Source organism: Mytilus trossulus, chromosome 5 (assembly GCF_036588685.1).
Source record: "Mytilus trossulus isolate FHL-02 chromosome 5, PNRI_Mtr1.1.1.hap1, whole genome shotgun sequence".
NCBI lineage: Eukaryota > Metazoa > Mollusca > Bivalvia > Mytilida > Mytilidae > Mytilus > Mytilus trossulus.
The window spans coordinates 64,495,349-64,508,976 of NC_086377.1; the positions used below are offsets into that span (position 1 = coordinate 64,495,349).

At 30.7% G+C, this 13,628-nt stretch overlaps 1 protein-coding gene across 4 annotated transcripts in view; it reads left to right on the forward strand.

Annotated features, from left to right (window-relative positions):
• The window catches only part of LOC134719048 (aminopeptidase N-like), a 56,907-nt gene extending 46,734 nt beyond the window's left edge, over positions 1-10,173 (forward strand). For all 4 annotated transcript variants that reach the window (XM_063581983.1, XM_063581982.1, XM_063581985.1 and 1 more), the window contains exons 20-21: positions 7,276-7,357; positions 8,276-10,173. In XM_063581983.1, coding sequence (XP_063438053.1) covers positions 7,276-7,357; positions 8,276-8,419 — 226 coding nt within the window. In that variant the 3' untranslated portion in view covers positions 8,420-10,173. The remainder of the gene's footprint in view (positions 1-7,275; positions 7,358-8,275) is intronic.
• Positions 10,174-13,628: the final 3,455 nt, after the last annotated feature.

A 13,628-nucleotide genomic window follows, 5' to 3' on the forward strand; every position in this document is an offset into this window, starting at 1 on the left:
ACATTAGCGTAGGGGTACGTTAATAGTCAAACACAATCTCATAAAATGTGACACCTATTCATCAGTTCATTCGTAAATTTGAAGTATCAAAATATCTCGGGAACAATTAACAGAACAAGACTTTTCAAACGTGACATATTTTGTATGATCCAAGTCGATGGGATTGCGCTTATCGATAGAACAGATGGACGATACAATTCAATTTTACATCTTCTAACTACTAGTAAATTTGGTAAGCATATTGTATTATATAAGATATCATCAAATTACATGGATATGAATAATCTACTTTCTTATAAATTTCTTTCAACATTTTCAATACTATAATAATTTGTGGTTGCATGTATACTAATTTCATTTGTTGATGTTGAATGTTGCACGTTGCACGTTTAGAGATTGTATTTTCGTTATGGTTATTCTATTAACTATTGATAATTTTTTGTTTGTTAATAAATTTGGTTCTAAAAGCCAATGAGAGAAAAATTAAAAGCGGACACTTTGAAATAAATGTAGATAAAACATCTCATGCAGAATAACCTCCTACCTAGAACAGACGTACTACTTTTTCTTTTTATAAATTCCATAGTTTTTTAGGATCTGATGTTTGACATTAAATCCCAAAAAATAAATTCATAGAATATTTGTCTATACTTATTGTTTTCCCATTATTATCTTTTCTATATATTTCAGCACCCAAATAATAGCAATTATTTATTGTTTTAGATAATCTCTGTCTTTTCATGTTTTATTTTTCTCAATATATCTTTTATACTAAAGGAGTAGGTCCGACAAGGGCCGATTTTGGCCTCAAATTTCAAGTTCATTTGACGAAATATCTTGGACCCTTTTTAAACACTTAAGTGTCTATTTCAGTTGATTCAATTAGTTTAAGTGAAAGATTTTAACGTTTAAGACATTAAAAAACGCTCAGATTCAAGCTTAAATCTGACAAATCTATCAAATATGCCAAAATATGTCACATTTTAGATGGATTTTGTAAAAAATGAAAGTGGCCGCATCCGTGTTCATCCTCAAACTTTATATATGTTATATGTTATTATCAAATACAACTTACATTTCAATATTAAGAATGAACACAAATGCGGCCACTTTCATTTAAGACGGAAACCGTCTAAAATCTAACTAAAATGCTAAAATTGTGAAGATTTCAGTAATTTAGCATGACTTAATGATGCTAGTACCCGATATATGTGCATAACATTATCAAAAACAGCCCATATGTATGTAGCAGAAGCATTTTATTTTCCAATAAATAACTATAAGTTTACATTTTAACAATTTTGTAAACTGCTATATTTTGGAGCCAAAAAGTGTTCTTACTGGACCTACTCCTTTTTCCCTTTTTTTTTTTTAAAAGATTTGTTTTCTATGGTCTAACTTGTTTAAAAAATTACATAATTGCAAATGCATTGTTTTAGTTTCATTGATAGTTTTTTAATAATAAAAATTCGTTCTTAGTAAAACACTACGTTGTCCTTTTTGGTTTTTTTAATATATAAAAGAAAAAAAAAGACGTTCACCGAATGTATTTATTTATGATATTTAAATTTGAAGACAACCATCTGCTTCATTTTATGTGTGTTAAGAATAATAGTTGAAGGTAAATTAACTTGCAATATTTGATTCACGTTACATTCCATGAAAGTTGTTATATAGAATTACAAATGTACAAACCAATGCGTTTACACAGTGAGACAATATTTTTTTCAGATGCATTCTTTTGTCAGTGTGTACCCAGATCTTGGGACAGGAACCAGAGCGTTCTACCAGGCAATAGAGAAAACAAAGAGTAATATACGCTGGATGGACATGAACTATAATATAATTAAGAAATGGCTAATTGCTAATAACCATTGATTGGGGTTATTGTATAATCCGTACCATGGTGGAAGTATTTGTAATCCAGCCGAGCGTTCAAAATGATGGTTTCATCAAAATACGATAAATCAGATGCAACTTGAGATATTCTGCCGATATTTTTATATACATTGCCTTTTCTGATATATTATGAGGCGATCTGTAGTTTACCGTTATTTTTTTGTTAGTTGTTTTTCATCCGAAATTGTTAAGTATTCACGTTTTAATGAATGGAACGAATCTACTTAGACATTTATGCAGATAATGTGAAGACGCCCAAAATACATGTACCTAATTGCTAACAGTTAAAATGCTAATTTGAAAATCTTACATTTAACAAAAAAAATTGTGTTGAATATAATCGACTTTACAAGCTACATACCTTAGCAATGTAGTATTACGACGAGTTTTACAAGTGATAATGAGTACGGATTTTTGAGGGCCATGTTTCTCAGTCTTTAATTTTTAAATGAGGAGATGTGTTATGATTGCCCTTCAGATAACTACCCACCAGAGTTCCAATGAGGTGGTTGATTGCAAGTTTGTGGTTTAGTTTTCTATGTTGTGTATGAAGACTGTGGTTTGTCTTTTGGTAGTTTTTTTACTATGGCACTGTCTGTTTTTTTATTATAAGTTAGGCTATCCCTCTTGGTATCTTTCGCCATTCTGTTATTATATATCAAGGTATCAGATGTACCTTATATTTGTAATATAGATGATATAGCTTTTAGTGCAACACATCGAAGTTGTATTGGTTGGATCAATAATGATATCACCGCCTTTTTCCTGTTTCAACATTTTCATATAAACTAACATTTCCATACTGTTTTATTATTCACCCTTTTGGTATTTTTAGAAATAACCTCTAATCAAGTTCTTGTCCTATTATGGTACAAATAGTTCTATCTAATTCCCCTCGCTAATTAAATATTAATTGGCCAATCTATATAACGGAATGGTTATGCCATGTGTATGGAATATCGACAGTGAGAGCAACAGTTTGGCTCTTTGTACGGGTTTGTTATATTGTCTTTATAAAGGTGTATACTATGCATAAAAGCAAATGGAAATACATTCGATATTATTGCGTTTTCCCCCATGAGTTCACATTCGGTTTTCGGTGGAATTCGATTTGCTCAAATTAAAGGTAGTTGTGTAGTTTTTTTATGATTGTTTCGTTGGATTAGAAGGTAGTGTTTCCTTCTGTTCGTCTGCGTATTCATTGAATTATTTGTGTCCTTCTACCTTTTAAGAAACAATTATTGATTGAATGACTCTTATAGAAATATGTAACATGTCTTGTATGTATTATTATTCAACAAAATAGTTTTTAATAAAAAGAGATATTACAGTTTTGCTTTATTCGTAATGCACATACAAATTGTCAGTATATCTGCATTATGATGTACCATCAAAATATTTGAAATGTCATGTTTGTATCATATATAGATCTCGTCTTTTCATTATTCACGCATTTTTGTCAATATAATTGAATAATTGAGACTGTCATACAAGTGAGATGTCTACCATGTTTAATCAGTGTTTTATTAAGATATGCCTGTCCCAAGTCAGGAATATGACAGTTTTTCCATGCATTTTACGTATTTGAGGATTTGCTTTTTTTTATTTGATAATCGATTGAAATTATCCCTCGATTTCGGAGTTTTTGTTATATTATCTTTAGCTTCGGCTTCTATGCGTATGTTACTATCACAAAGCATTTTTTTTAAATTAAGTTGTTACCACACATTTTTTAGATAACTATCATGTAAATTTCGATCTAGTTTCTTAAACATGTTCAACAAAAAACACTGTACAAACTGTAGGAGAAACATACATATTGGTGCAAGAACAGCTTAAGGTGTATTTTATAAAAATATGAAAAAGTAGATTTGTATGTGTCCTTCCATATTATCTGAACAAATTTGAGATAGGCAATCAAAAGTCTAAAGACATGTTGAAGTTCGGGAATGTTCATTCCAGACAACTGAGTATTCTAGTAATTTGACATTAAATCAAATGATGACAATAAATGACAATTAAAAAAACTCCCTACCATTTGAAGTAGCACCTATATGTCATCGCACGACCTTGGAACAAAACGAATAAATCATATCCAGGTATAAAAGGCCCCAGTTTACTATCGTGGTGTTCATATCTTGTATACATATTGATGTATGGAAATATCAAAATGAAATAAAAAGATAATCAACAATCATAGAAAATTGAGCAAACCCTTGGCAAAGTAATCAAACATAACATATAGTTTTTGTAAATAACGTACATTACACACATATTTGTTTTTAATGTGTGTTGGAATGAGTGTTCTTGATGAATGAGAATCAAGCAAATGCACTTTATTTGCAATACATTTATCAACGATCATCTTTGATTTTCCAAAAACCTAACTAACCCTAGAATAATTCAACAGTCCGTATGCTGATACCTCATATGCAAATTTTCTCTAACTTGGGGTTGTTACTTTGTACTCGCAACTGCCGTTTTGTAATATGATATTTACGTTTACCCATTTAGGTTCATGTTGATGCATTTCCATTTTAATTAACGGTGTTACTGAACTTATATAAAATGTTTCGCTTCATCTTAAAAATTAAAAGACGCAGTATAAGCTAATCTTACAACTATTTACAAGAGTAAAAAACGCTGATGTTTTGGCAACAGTAATTAGCAAAATCTATTAATTTAGTCAACTATAATTTAAAGTCTATGAGATGAAATAATTCAAATAACTGTATTTTATGAGAAGGAAAATCAATGTAGAGAGTGTATATTGATAAAATTGTCCAAGTATTTCGTGTAATCCATTTGTAAATGCATCATGCTTACTTATATAAGAAGAGCAAAAATAACAATGTTATTAAAAAAACAGCAACATTCGAAGTGATCAATTTAAGATATTTTTCAAAAATTTATAAGTCTCCATACAGTGATTATTACAACGTTTAAATAAAAAAAAAATGAAAGGAAGAAGTATGTTACACATTGCCTCATTAGACAATGTTAACAGTTTTCGGAACAGCTACTTATCCAAGTAGGTTGTGATAAAAATGTAAATACACAAAAAACATTTCCACACCATATATTGTGTTGATATTCAATGTATAAAGTAAAATCGCATAAATACTGAACTCCGAGGAATATTCAAAACGGAAAGTCCCTAATCAAACGGTAAAATTAAATGATAAAACAAATCAAACCGATGGGTAACAACTGTCATATTCCTGACTTAATACAGTCATTATCAAATGTTGAAAATGTTAGATTGAACAGTGTTTTATAGCACTAAACCTCTCAGTTGTATGACAGTCGCACCAAATTCCACTATATTGACAACAAAGCGTGAACAAAACAAAGACACATTAGGGACACAAAAGCAACACGAACCCCACAAGGGGAGTTTAAGAAGAACCTGCTCCACATCTGGCACCCATCGTGTTGCGAATATTAATACAAAGGCGGTCAACGGTCAACCAACTCGTTATGGTATCCGTAAAATGTACGTTTTGATAATTTTAACTTCACAAAATGGAATTCTTAGTCTAAAAACGCAAAAGATCACAATTGGGAAGCTGAAATCATCTATTTAGTCGTAAAATTTTAATTTAACCGACCCTCATATAAAAAAGTAGATGTGATAGGGTTGCTGATGAGACAACTCTCCTCAAGAGACCAAAATGAAACAGAAATTAATAATTATAAGTCACCGTACGGCCTTCAGCAATGAACAAATCCAATACTGCATAGTCAGCTATAAAAAGCCCCGAAATGACAATATAAAATAATTCTAACGAGAAAACTAACGGCCTAATTTACGTATAAAAAAACCCGCCAACCACTGAGCTACGACCTCCTGACTTGGAACAGGCACATGTATACAGAATGTGGCGGGGTTAAATATGTTAGCGGGATCTCAACCCTCCCCTTACCTGTGAAAGTGGTATAAAAATACAAAATAAGAACGAACTATAACAATCAAATGAAAAAGGCCTAACTCATCAGATGGATAAAAATACAAGTGGACGTAGACGGGTACTTGTTCACCAACAAAATTACACTAGATACATATATGAGAGTACTCGCAGTTAATAAACAGCTAGTGTAAAGCTATCAATCCTTACACATCCAACGTCCAATGGATTTCGTGAAAAGACGTCATAAACAGTCAGAGATAAACATGACCTTGTGCAATGCCAAGATACAAGTATCGACAGATTGTAAATTCATGAATGTGTATATGTATATAACGTACAAGTTATATTTAGTTAGCTTTTAATTTAAAGATAACAACATCTATATTTATACCAATAAAAACAATATTCAATGATCTTATTACAGTGTTGAATTGGTAACTTTTTAGAATTAGTTTATTCAAAGCATCGACAGGTTTACTGGGATCGTTTCTAAATGTTCGTGCACGGTTAACCATAGCCGTATTTGGCACATTTTGGGGGAATTTTCGATCTTCAATGCTCTTCACCTTTGTATTTGTTTGGCTTTATAACTTTAGTCAGAGCGTAACTGATGAGTCATATGGAGACGAAACGCGAGTCTGGCGTGTTAAATTATAACCCTGGTACTTTTGATAACTGTTTACAACATTTCCGTAATAATGATGTTTCTACAGGTTCAACTAAACTTCAAAACCAAATCTTTATATCTATGACAAAATTTAGTAAAGGTTTTAACATGTTTAAGTAATAGTCAATTTCTAGATATGTGTCTTAAGCAAATGTCTAATCAAAAGCTAAAACACATCAAACGAATGGAGAACACCTGTTATATTCCTGACTTGGTACAGGCATCTTCTTGTGTAGACAATGGTGGATTGAAGCTGGTTGTATAGCGATAAACCTCTCGTAGACATTTTGTAGAATAATCCATTGTATGCAAACTTAATGTTATTTGGTTAACGGTCAATGGTCATATATCACCAGAACGAGAACAACTTAACATTTATTGAAATAGGTAAGGGTTCAACTGGAAAAACAGTAGGGCAATTTGGACAACCCAAAACGGAGAATGTATGAATCATGAACAGAAATTTAACTGCCACCTACGAACCCTTGAAAAACATGTTGCAATGATTCTTAACGTGTCAAAAATATGACAATATACACTCTCTACACAAGGTATTGGATTTCACATCCTTATTCTGACAGATCATTCCTGCGAATTTGTGCATCCAGCAGGGGTTTTAATGACGGTCATATTATTATATCTCAGTCATCTTTTCGAAAAGTTTCGACTTCTGCAAATATTTTTTTATTATTTGTATGCTAACAATTGAAGTTATGCAATATTTATATTTTCAATCAGAATTTGTTTTCGGCTGTAAAATGCAACAATGTCATAGTTTATAAACCTTTTTTTTTGTAGATATGGTGGTGGTGCGTTTTCCTTTTCGCGTCTTATAACTGGTATTACAGCTAACTTCAACACCGAATTCGACCTAAAATCGGTACGTCAATATTATTAATGTTATATCTAATAATATAAATATGTATTACTGTTATCTAGTAATGAGTGACATTATAGCATTACATGTCATAACTAGAAAGTACTTTGATGTTAATAAGCTAACATGAACTGCCAAGTGTGACTTTGGTCAACTGCAATCTAAGTTAGTTTTAAATCACAACATTTAGCTGACTGCAAGTAATGAAATTATAAGAAAGTAATAGTGGATATATAAGAAAACAAACCATTATCATTCTTAGTATAATGGTATAACAACTTACAGCAATGATAATTCTATTTAAGATTAAATTTCTGAATTATCAGCGTTCATCTGATTAATCATAAATTTCTAGAACAAAAGATTGTTGTATATATAAACAGGAGATGTATGATATATGCCGATAAGACATCTCCACAAAATATTCAAAAAAAGAGTTTTTAAACGAATTTGAAGATTCATCAACTCTGAGAAATACATATAAAATGTCAACTGTTAGAAGTGAGTAGCAGTTATCCAAATTATGACCTGAAAACGATTCAGTGTGTCACATGATTAAATTTAGACACGGTTTTCAATTTTTAAACGTCTGTACAAATTGAGAACGGTATAAGCACCACATTAACATATGCTCAGCATTTTTTTAAAGTGATATTTAGTTACCTGTTCGACGACAACAATACCCAATTGCCCGATAATGGACAAACAATGTGTGAATTAGCTATAAAGAAAATTGCAAAGACTAAGGAACATAAATACAAAATGTGGACGTAATGCGCCTCTGACGCAATTACGAAATGTCGATTTTGGTATCTGTGATGATTTCTTTTATCAATGTTTATATAGATTTAATTTCTATACTAATGACAGTCTATATAACATTAATAATTCTGATAAATATAAGACATTATTATGTTGCAGGTCAACACTTTTAAAGATAGTATTTCAAATCTTGGATCAGGAGCAAGAGCTTTTCAACAGTCTATTGAGAAAATAAACCTGAATATAAAATGGATGTCTACAAACTCTAAGATAGTACAAGACTGGTTAGAGACACTTACATAGAGAAAACTGATAGATGTTAGAAAGTGGATCAGTTAGAAACTTGGACTCAGAGGGAGAAATAATGTATTTTATCACGTTACTTAGTGATAACATTTATAAAACAATCATAAATGAATTACATGTACATGCAATATAAATTTGACATTTCTTTTTCCAGCGACAGATGTATATGATTTTAAGTATTATTTTTTATAATACTATATATTGTGACCTCATTATAATGCTGTACGCATTATCATTTGTTCTAATTTTTTGTATAAATTATCCGTATTACTCTGAACAGAATGAGGTTAAGGTTTATTGTAATTCATGTAAGAATTCTTCCCTAATTATATGGAAACATATCCCTTTCACAACCCATTGTATTAAACAATTTAATCAACTTGTGGTTGCCAGTGATCTCAGAAGATGATTGGCAGCGTCAAAGTGTGATAACCTTTCTCAGCTCACTAAAATGATCAAAATGTTCTAACAGGTGTTAATGACATTGACAACTTCATGGAAAGTGGAAGGCACTCGAGGGGGATTTGGTTTAGGAAAGAAGGAAATTTATCTTCATATCATTAGAGAAACAGATTATCACATAGGATTTATCCAATCTCGATAGTTAAATTGTCGAAGCTCGGACTTCAAAAATGATAATTTAACTCTGATCTCGATTGGATAATTCCGAAAATCCAATCTATATTAAAACTTGTTTGGTGAATAGATAGTACGGTTCTAGTACCAAACTACTGATATATTATTCAAAAACCTTATAAACCTTATAAACATTATAATTTGTACACAACATATATAAGAAATATCCATCATGTTTTTTGATCCCATTATATGATAGTATATTGTTTGTTTCAAAGCATTTAAAATTGTCTCATGTGAAATTATTTGAAGATGAAAAGACCATTGTTTACTTTCAAAGTTATATATATATAGAGAGAGATACACTTTGGTTGTGATATTTATATACTTTGAGCTAAATGTAAATAATTTGCTTTCATTGGTATATATTTGACTGAAGAATAATAAGAGGTTTGGGCGGTTATAATTATTGCAAATTGCATTTGTCACATAAACTTATCAAGTATATATTCAAGAAAAATCTCTCATCATTTTTCTTTTTATAATTATGATCTATATCGAATATTATGCGTTTATTTACATCGACAAAACGACATACAAGCCGTTTAAATGAATTATTTAACGTTCCTTATTGGAATATTAGCGCCATTATACAACCACGTCGTTTTGAATTGATGATATTTACTTTAATTTATTTAAACATAATGTTTTGTACATGTTTTTAGTGCTTTTCATTCACTAATGTTGCAATTGCACGAATACTGTTCAAAATTAAATTATCCTGTTGAACTAGACTTGCAATTACGTAGCATAATCAATCAACTTTAAACTACGATTTATGTTAAGTAAAAGCAATCAGCACTTTGAGGATATAGCTATAACCTACATTATAATCAAACCAGAAATATGCAAGTATCAATCTCTGTTAAAATATAAGACTTAGAATGAATGTGTTATCGGTATAATAAGTAAGTTTTTATGATTGAAATTAATTATCTTAATCAAATCTTAAAAATAAAGTAAATATATTAGTATTTTATTTTATTGTTCATTTATTTGAAATATTTAAGCAATTTGTGTATTTTTATTGTATAAAATCTTTTTATATCCAAATTCTAACTGTTGATGTTTGTAATAATCATGATACAATAAACAAAAATACATTTTTATTTATTGAGTATGCATTGGTTCTTAAAACATTAACATTTCTGAAAGTCAAAATGTAAACGTTGTAATAGTCACTTTAAAACATTTTTTGTGACTTGACTGTTTGTGTTGCTATCCACCAATGGCAACTTATTTTAAATTCTGACCAAATTGCAATTTGTGTTATACAATTAAATTGTTTAACTGGTTAGAAATTTGAACTAACTGTTGTAGAAAACCACAGTCAAGTAGTGAAAGTGCAAGGTGATAAGATAAAACATACTTACAATCCTATAAGACTTTAACTCCACCTTTACCATGGAAATGACAATAATATACCTATACAAACTGGTAGACACATTTTGTCACAACATCATTAAAGTGGAATTAAAGTCTTATATGATTGTAAGTATGTTTTATTTTTTCCACCTTGCACTTTCACATTTGAGCTGAACATGTTGTTAAATATTTTGACCAGTTGAACACTTTGGTTAATAAAACAAATTGCAATTTGGTCAAAATTTTGAATGAGTTGCAGTTGCTGAATAGCAACACCTAACAGTCAAGTCGCTGTAACAGTTTCCTATTACCGATTTCAGTTGAAACATAACATCGCATTGGCACACAACTGTAAGCCAATAATAAATTACCCTAGTTAGCTTTATTTTTCCAAACCCTCTCGGAAATTTGATCCTCAATGCCCGTTTACTTTGTTCTTCATTTGGCTCATTTAACTTTTTTATTCGAGCGTCACTGATGAGTTTTTCTTGACAAAACGCGCATCTGGCGTCCATAATCTACATTTTGGTATATATGATGACTTTCTTATACTTATAATAAAGCTTAAATCGATTAAGGAATACCAATCAAAATAACAAACAAACGAGGAATCGCATTACTCCAATGAAGTATTAGTTAATTTTAGAAGTGTATTGGTGAATATAATTGTATATCTACCTGTCTTTTGTTGATGAGTGTATATTGATATTCTGGGTGTCTTTAAGGTCCTTGAATTGTTATTGTTGGTATTGTTGGTGCCTGATTTACCACAAGCCTGTCTACACTGATGTACATTTCAAACCCTGCACGTAGTATGTGCTTTCGATCCCAATTGTAATATCGTCTCCTGTTATCCTGTTAAAGTATCTGAAATAGAAAATATTGTCCACGGGAAACAGTCATCACGTGATATTAATTGGAATTAGTAAAGGCAACAATAATTAACTCATCAGGTAATGAATAAAGCATTGATTAACCAAACAGTGCGTTTTATGCATTTTATATCTTTTCCTGTCATTGAAAATCTCATTCTAGCCGATACAATCTTTTGAAAACCATAAATCGGCCAATGTGGACCAATATTTGTTATACAATAGTATCGATGATCATTTGAAACCATCAGCCAGCACAGTGGTTTAAGCAAACAAAGTATAAAGAAACTTTTCCATCCAAAATGGCTCTGTATGTGAATCAACCGGATCATCTGGTACTACGATAAATATAACACTAATGCAATAAGCTTTTTTTCGTAATAGATCTATCTTCATACTAATTCTTAGGAAAGGAGGTACAATATATCCATCAATGAATCAAATTCGGTACATGTATGTAGTGCAAAAAGACACACAAATCAAAGAAACAGCTCCGTTACTGATTTTTGTAATTGCAAAGACACAATGAGACAGTGAGGCCTTCATACATAACACCCTGTCACCTTACATGCAGCAAGTTTAAGACGACTCCAAGCACAAGTTTGAAATGGATTATTTGCAAAATGACTCGGATAGACTTTATAAGATGAAACACCACCAAGTTAACCTCGGCAATAAAACATACGTTCTATAAAGGTGGTACATAACACTATAGGGAGATAACTCTTCAATATCAGCAGGACGTTTTAATCACGTTCTATTGTTAAGCTTCTCAATGATCAATATTAGTGTTTGTCAAACTGCTACTCTTTTTTTTCCGGTAATGATTTTTTTTATTTGAAATGTTGATATTTTTGTAAAAGCGTCAATGAAAATATGTTGTCAAAATTAAACGAGCCGATTTAATTTCAGTCAAGGTGTTTAAGTATTTAAGTATAATCCCATCAATTGTTCTATTTGAATGATTATAATTAGTTTTTAAACATGCATCATATGTGAAGATTAAGTTTATTGAACCTTTATTTGTATGAAATGGACCAATCAATGTTGTTTGTAAATGCTAAATTTATTTTATATAGTTAGTTTTAGAAAACAATTGTATTTGCAATCCTCCACCGACATTAGAGGAGGCATTAAGGGTAAACCCTGTCCGTCCATAATTACAGATTCTTTTCATGGACGTACTCTTTATTATCTATCAATTGTTTCAAAGAGTGTTTAAACATGTTAAACTCACAATGATATTTAAGAAATAATTCATGGAAGCCATTGATTGTTGGAAATGTACACATGGCCTTGGACGTGATATTTCAATTTTATCCTGAGCGTTAGCGAGTGCTAAAAACTAACGAATATCATGGCCAAGGTCGGAATGAGCAAATATAACTATGGATATGTACAATGGTTATAATTAGCTTTGTGAATTTCGAATACAATAGTGTTTATCTTGTTACAATTACAATTAGTTTTATGACAAAATCTGAACGAAATACTAATTGTTTTTCTCTGAGCAAAAATTAATGCCATTTTCTTATTTTTCATATCCAACTATAGCAGTCATCACGTGACTTTGATGACGTCACACGTCACCCGTATCAAGCCCAAGTAAAATGTATAGAAATGCATAGGGGCTTTCTGGAATCGATGAAATACATTACTTTAAGTTCATGATACTAAAAGTGTGGGTCTATATAGTAATTCCTCATATGTTTAGAAATATAAATATTCCTTTTGGAATAGTTTAAATTTTGATTTTCTCCCTTCCAAATGCTTTTGAAAATTTGTCTTGTTGCCTCGACAGTTCACACTGTTAAATAATACGACTACGATAAATATTGTATTTTTTGTCGTCTTTAACCTTAAATTGCGATTTAAACGAAACAGATGGAATAATTGTGGGTCTATGTGCTTATTATTATATTCATAAATATTTGAAATATCGTATATAGAATAGTTTAATTTTCTATTATGTCCCTTCCAAAGTGAATTGAAAATAAGCTATTTTCAGAAAATCTGCTATTATTTTTCAAGATGGCGACCAGATTGAAAGCGTGGGGCGACATGGTAAAAATATAATTTGTACGATTTTTACTATGAAAATTAAATAACTGTTGGATGCTCGCGTTTTCAGTCATTGTCTTACCTTAAAGCAGCATGTAATCGAACATTGGTTCCTTTTTATCAAGCTTAAACATACTGTTGTTATTTTTATAAAATTTTGAAAAATAGCGAACAAATAATTTTCAAACGTAGAGGATGTTCGACACTTATTTTGTTAATGCACATAATTCAATTTATTTTCACTGTTTATATTACAATTAAATATGACACGT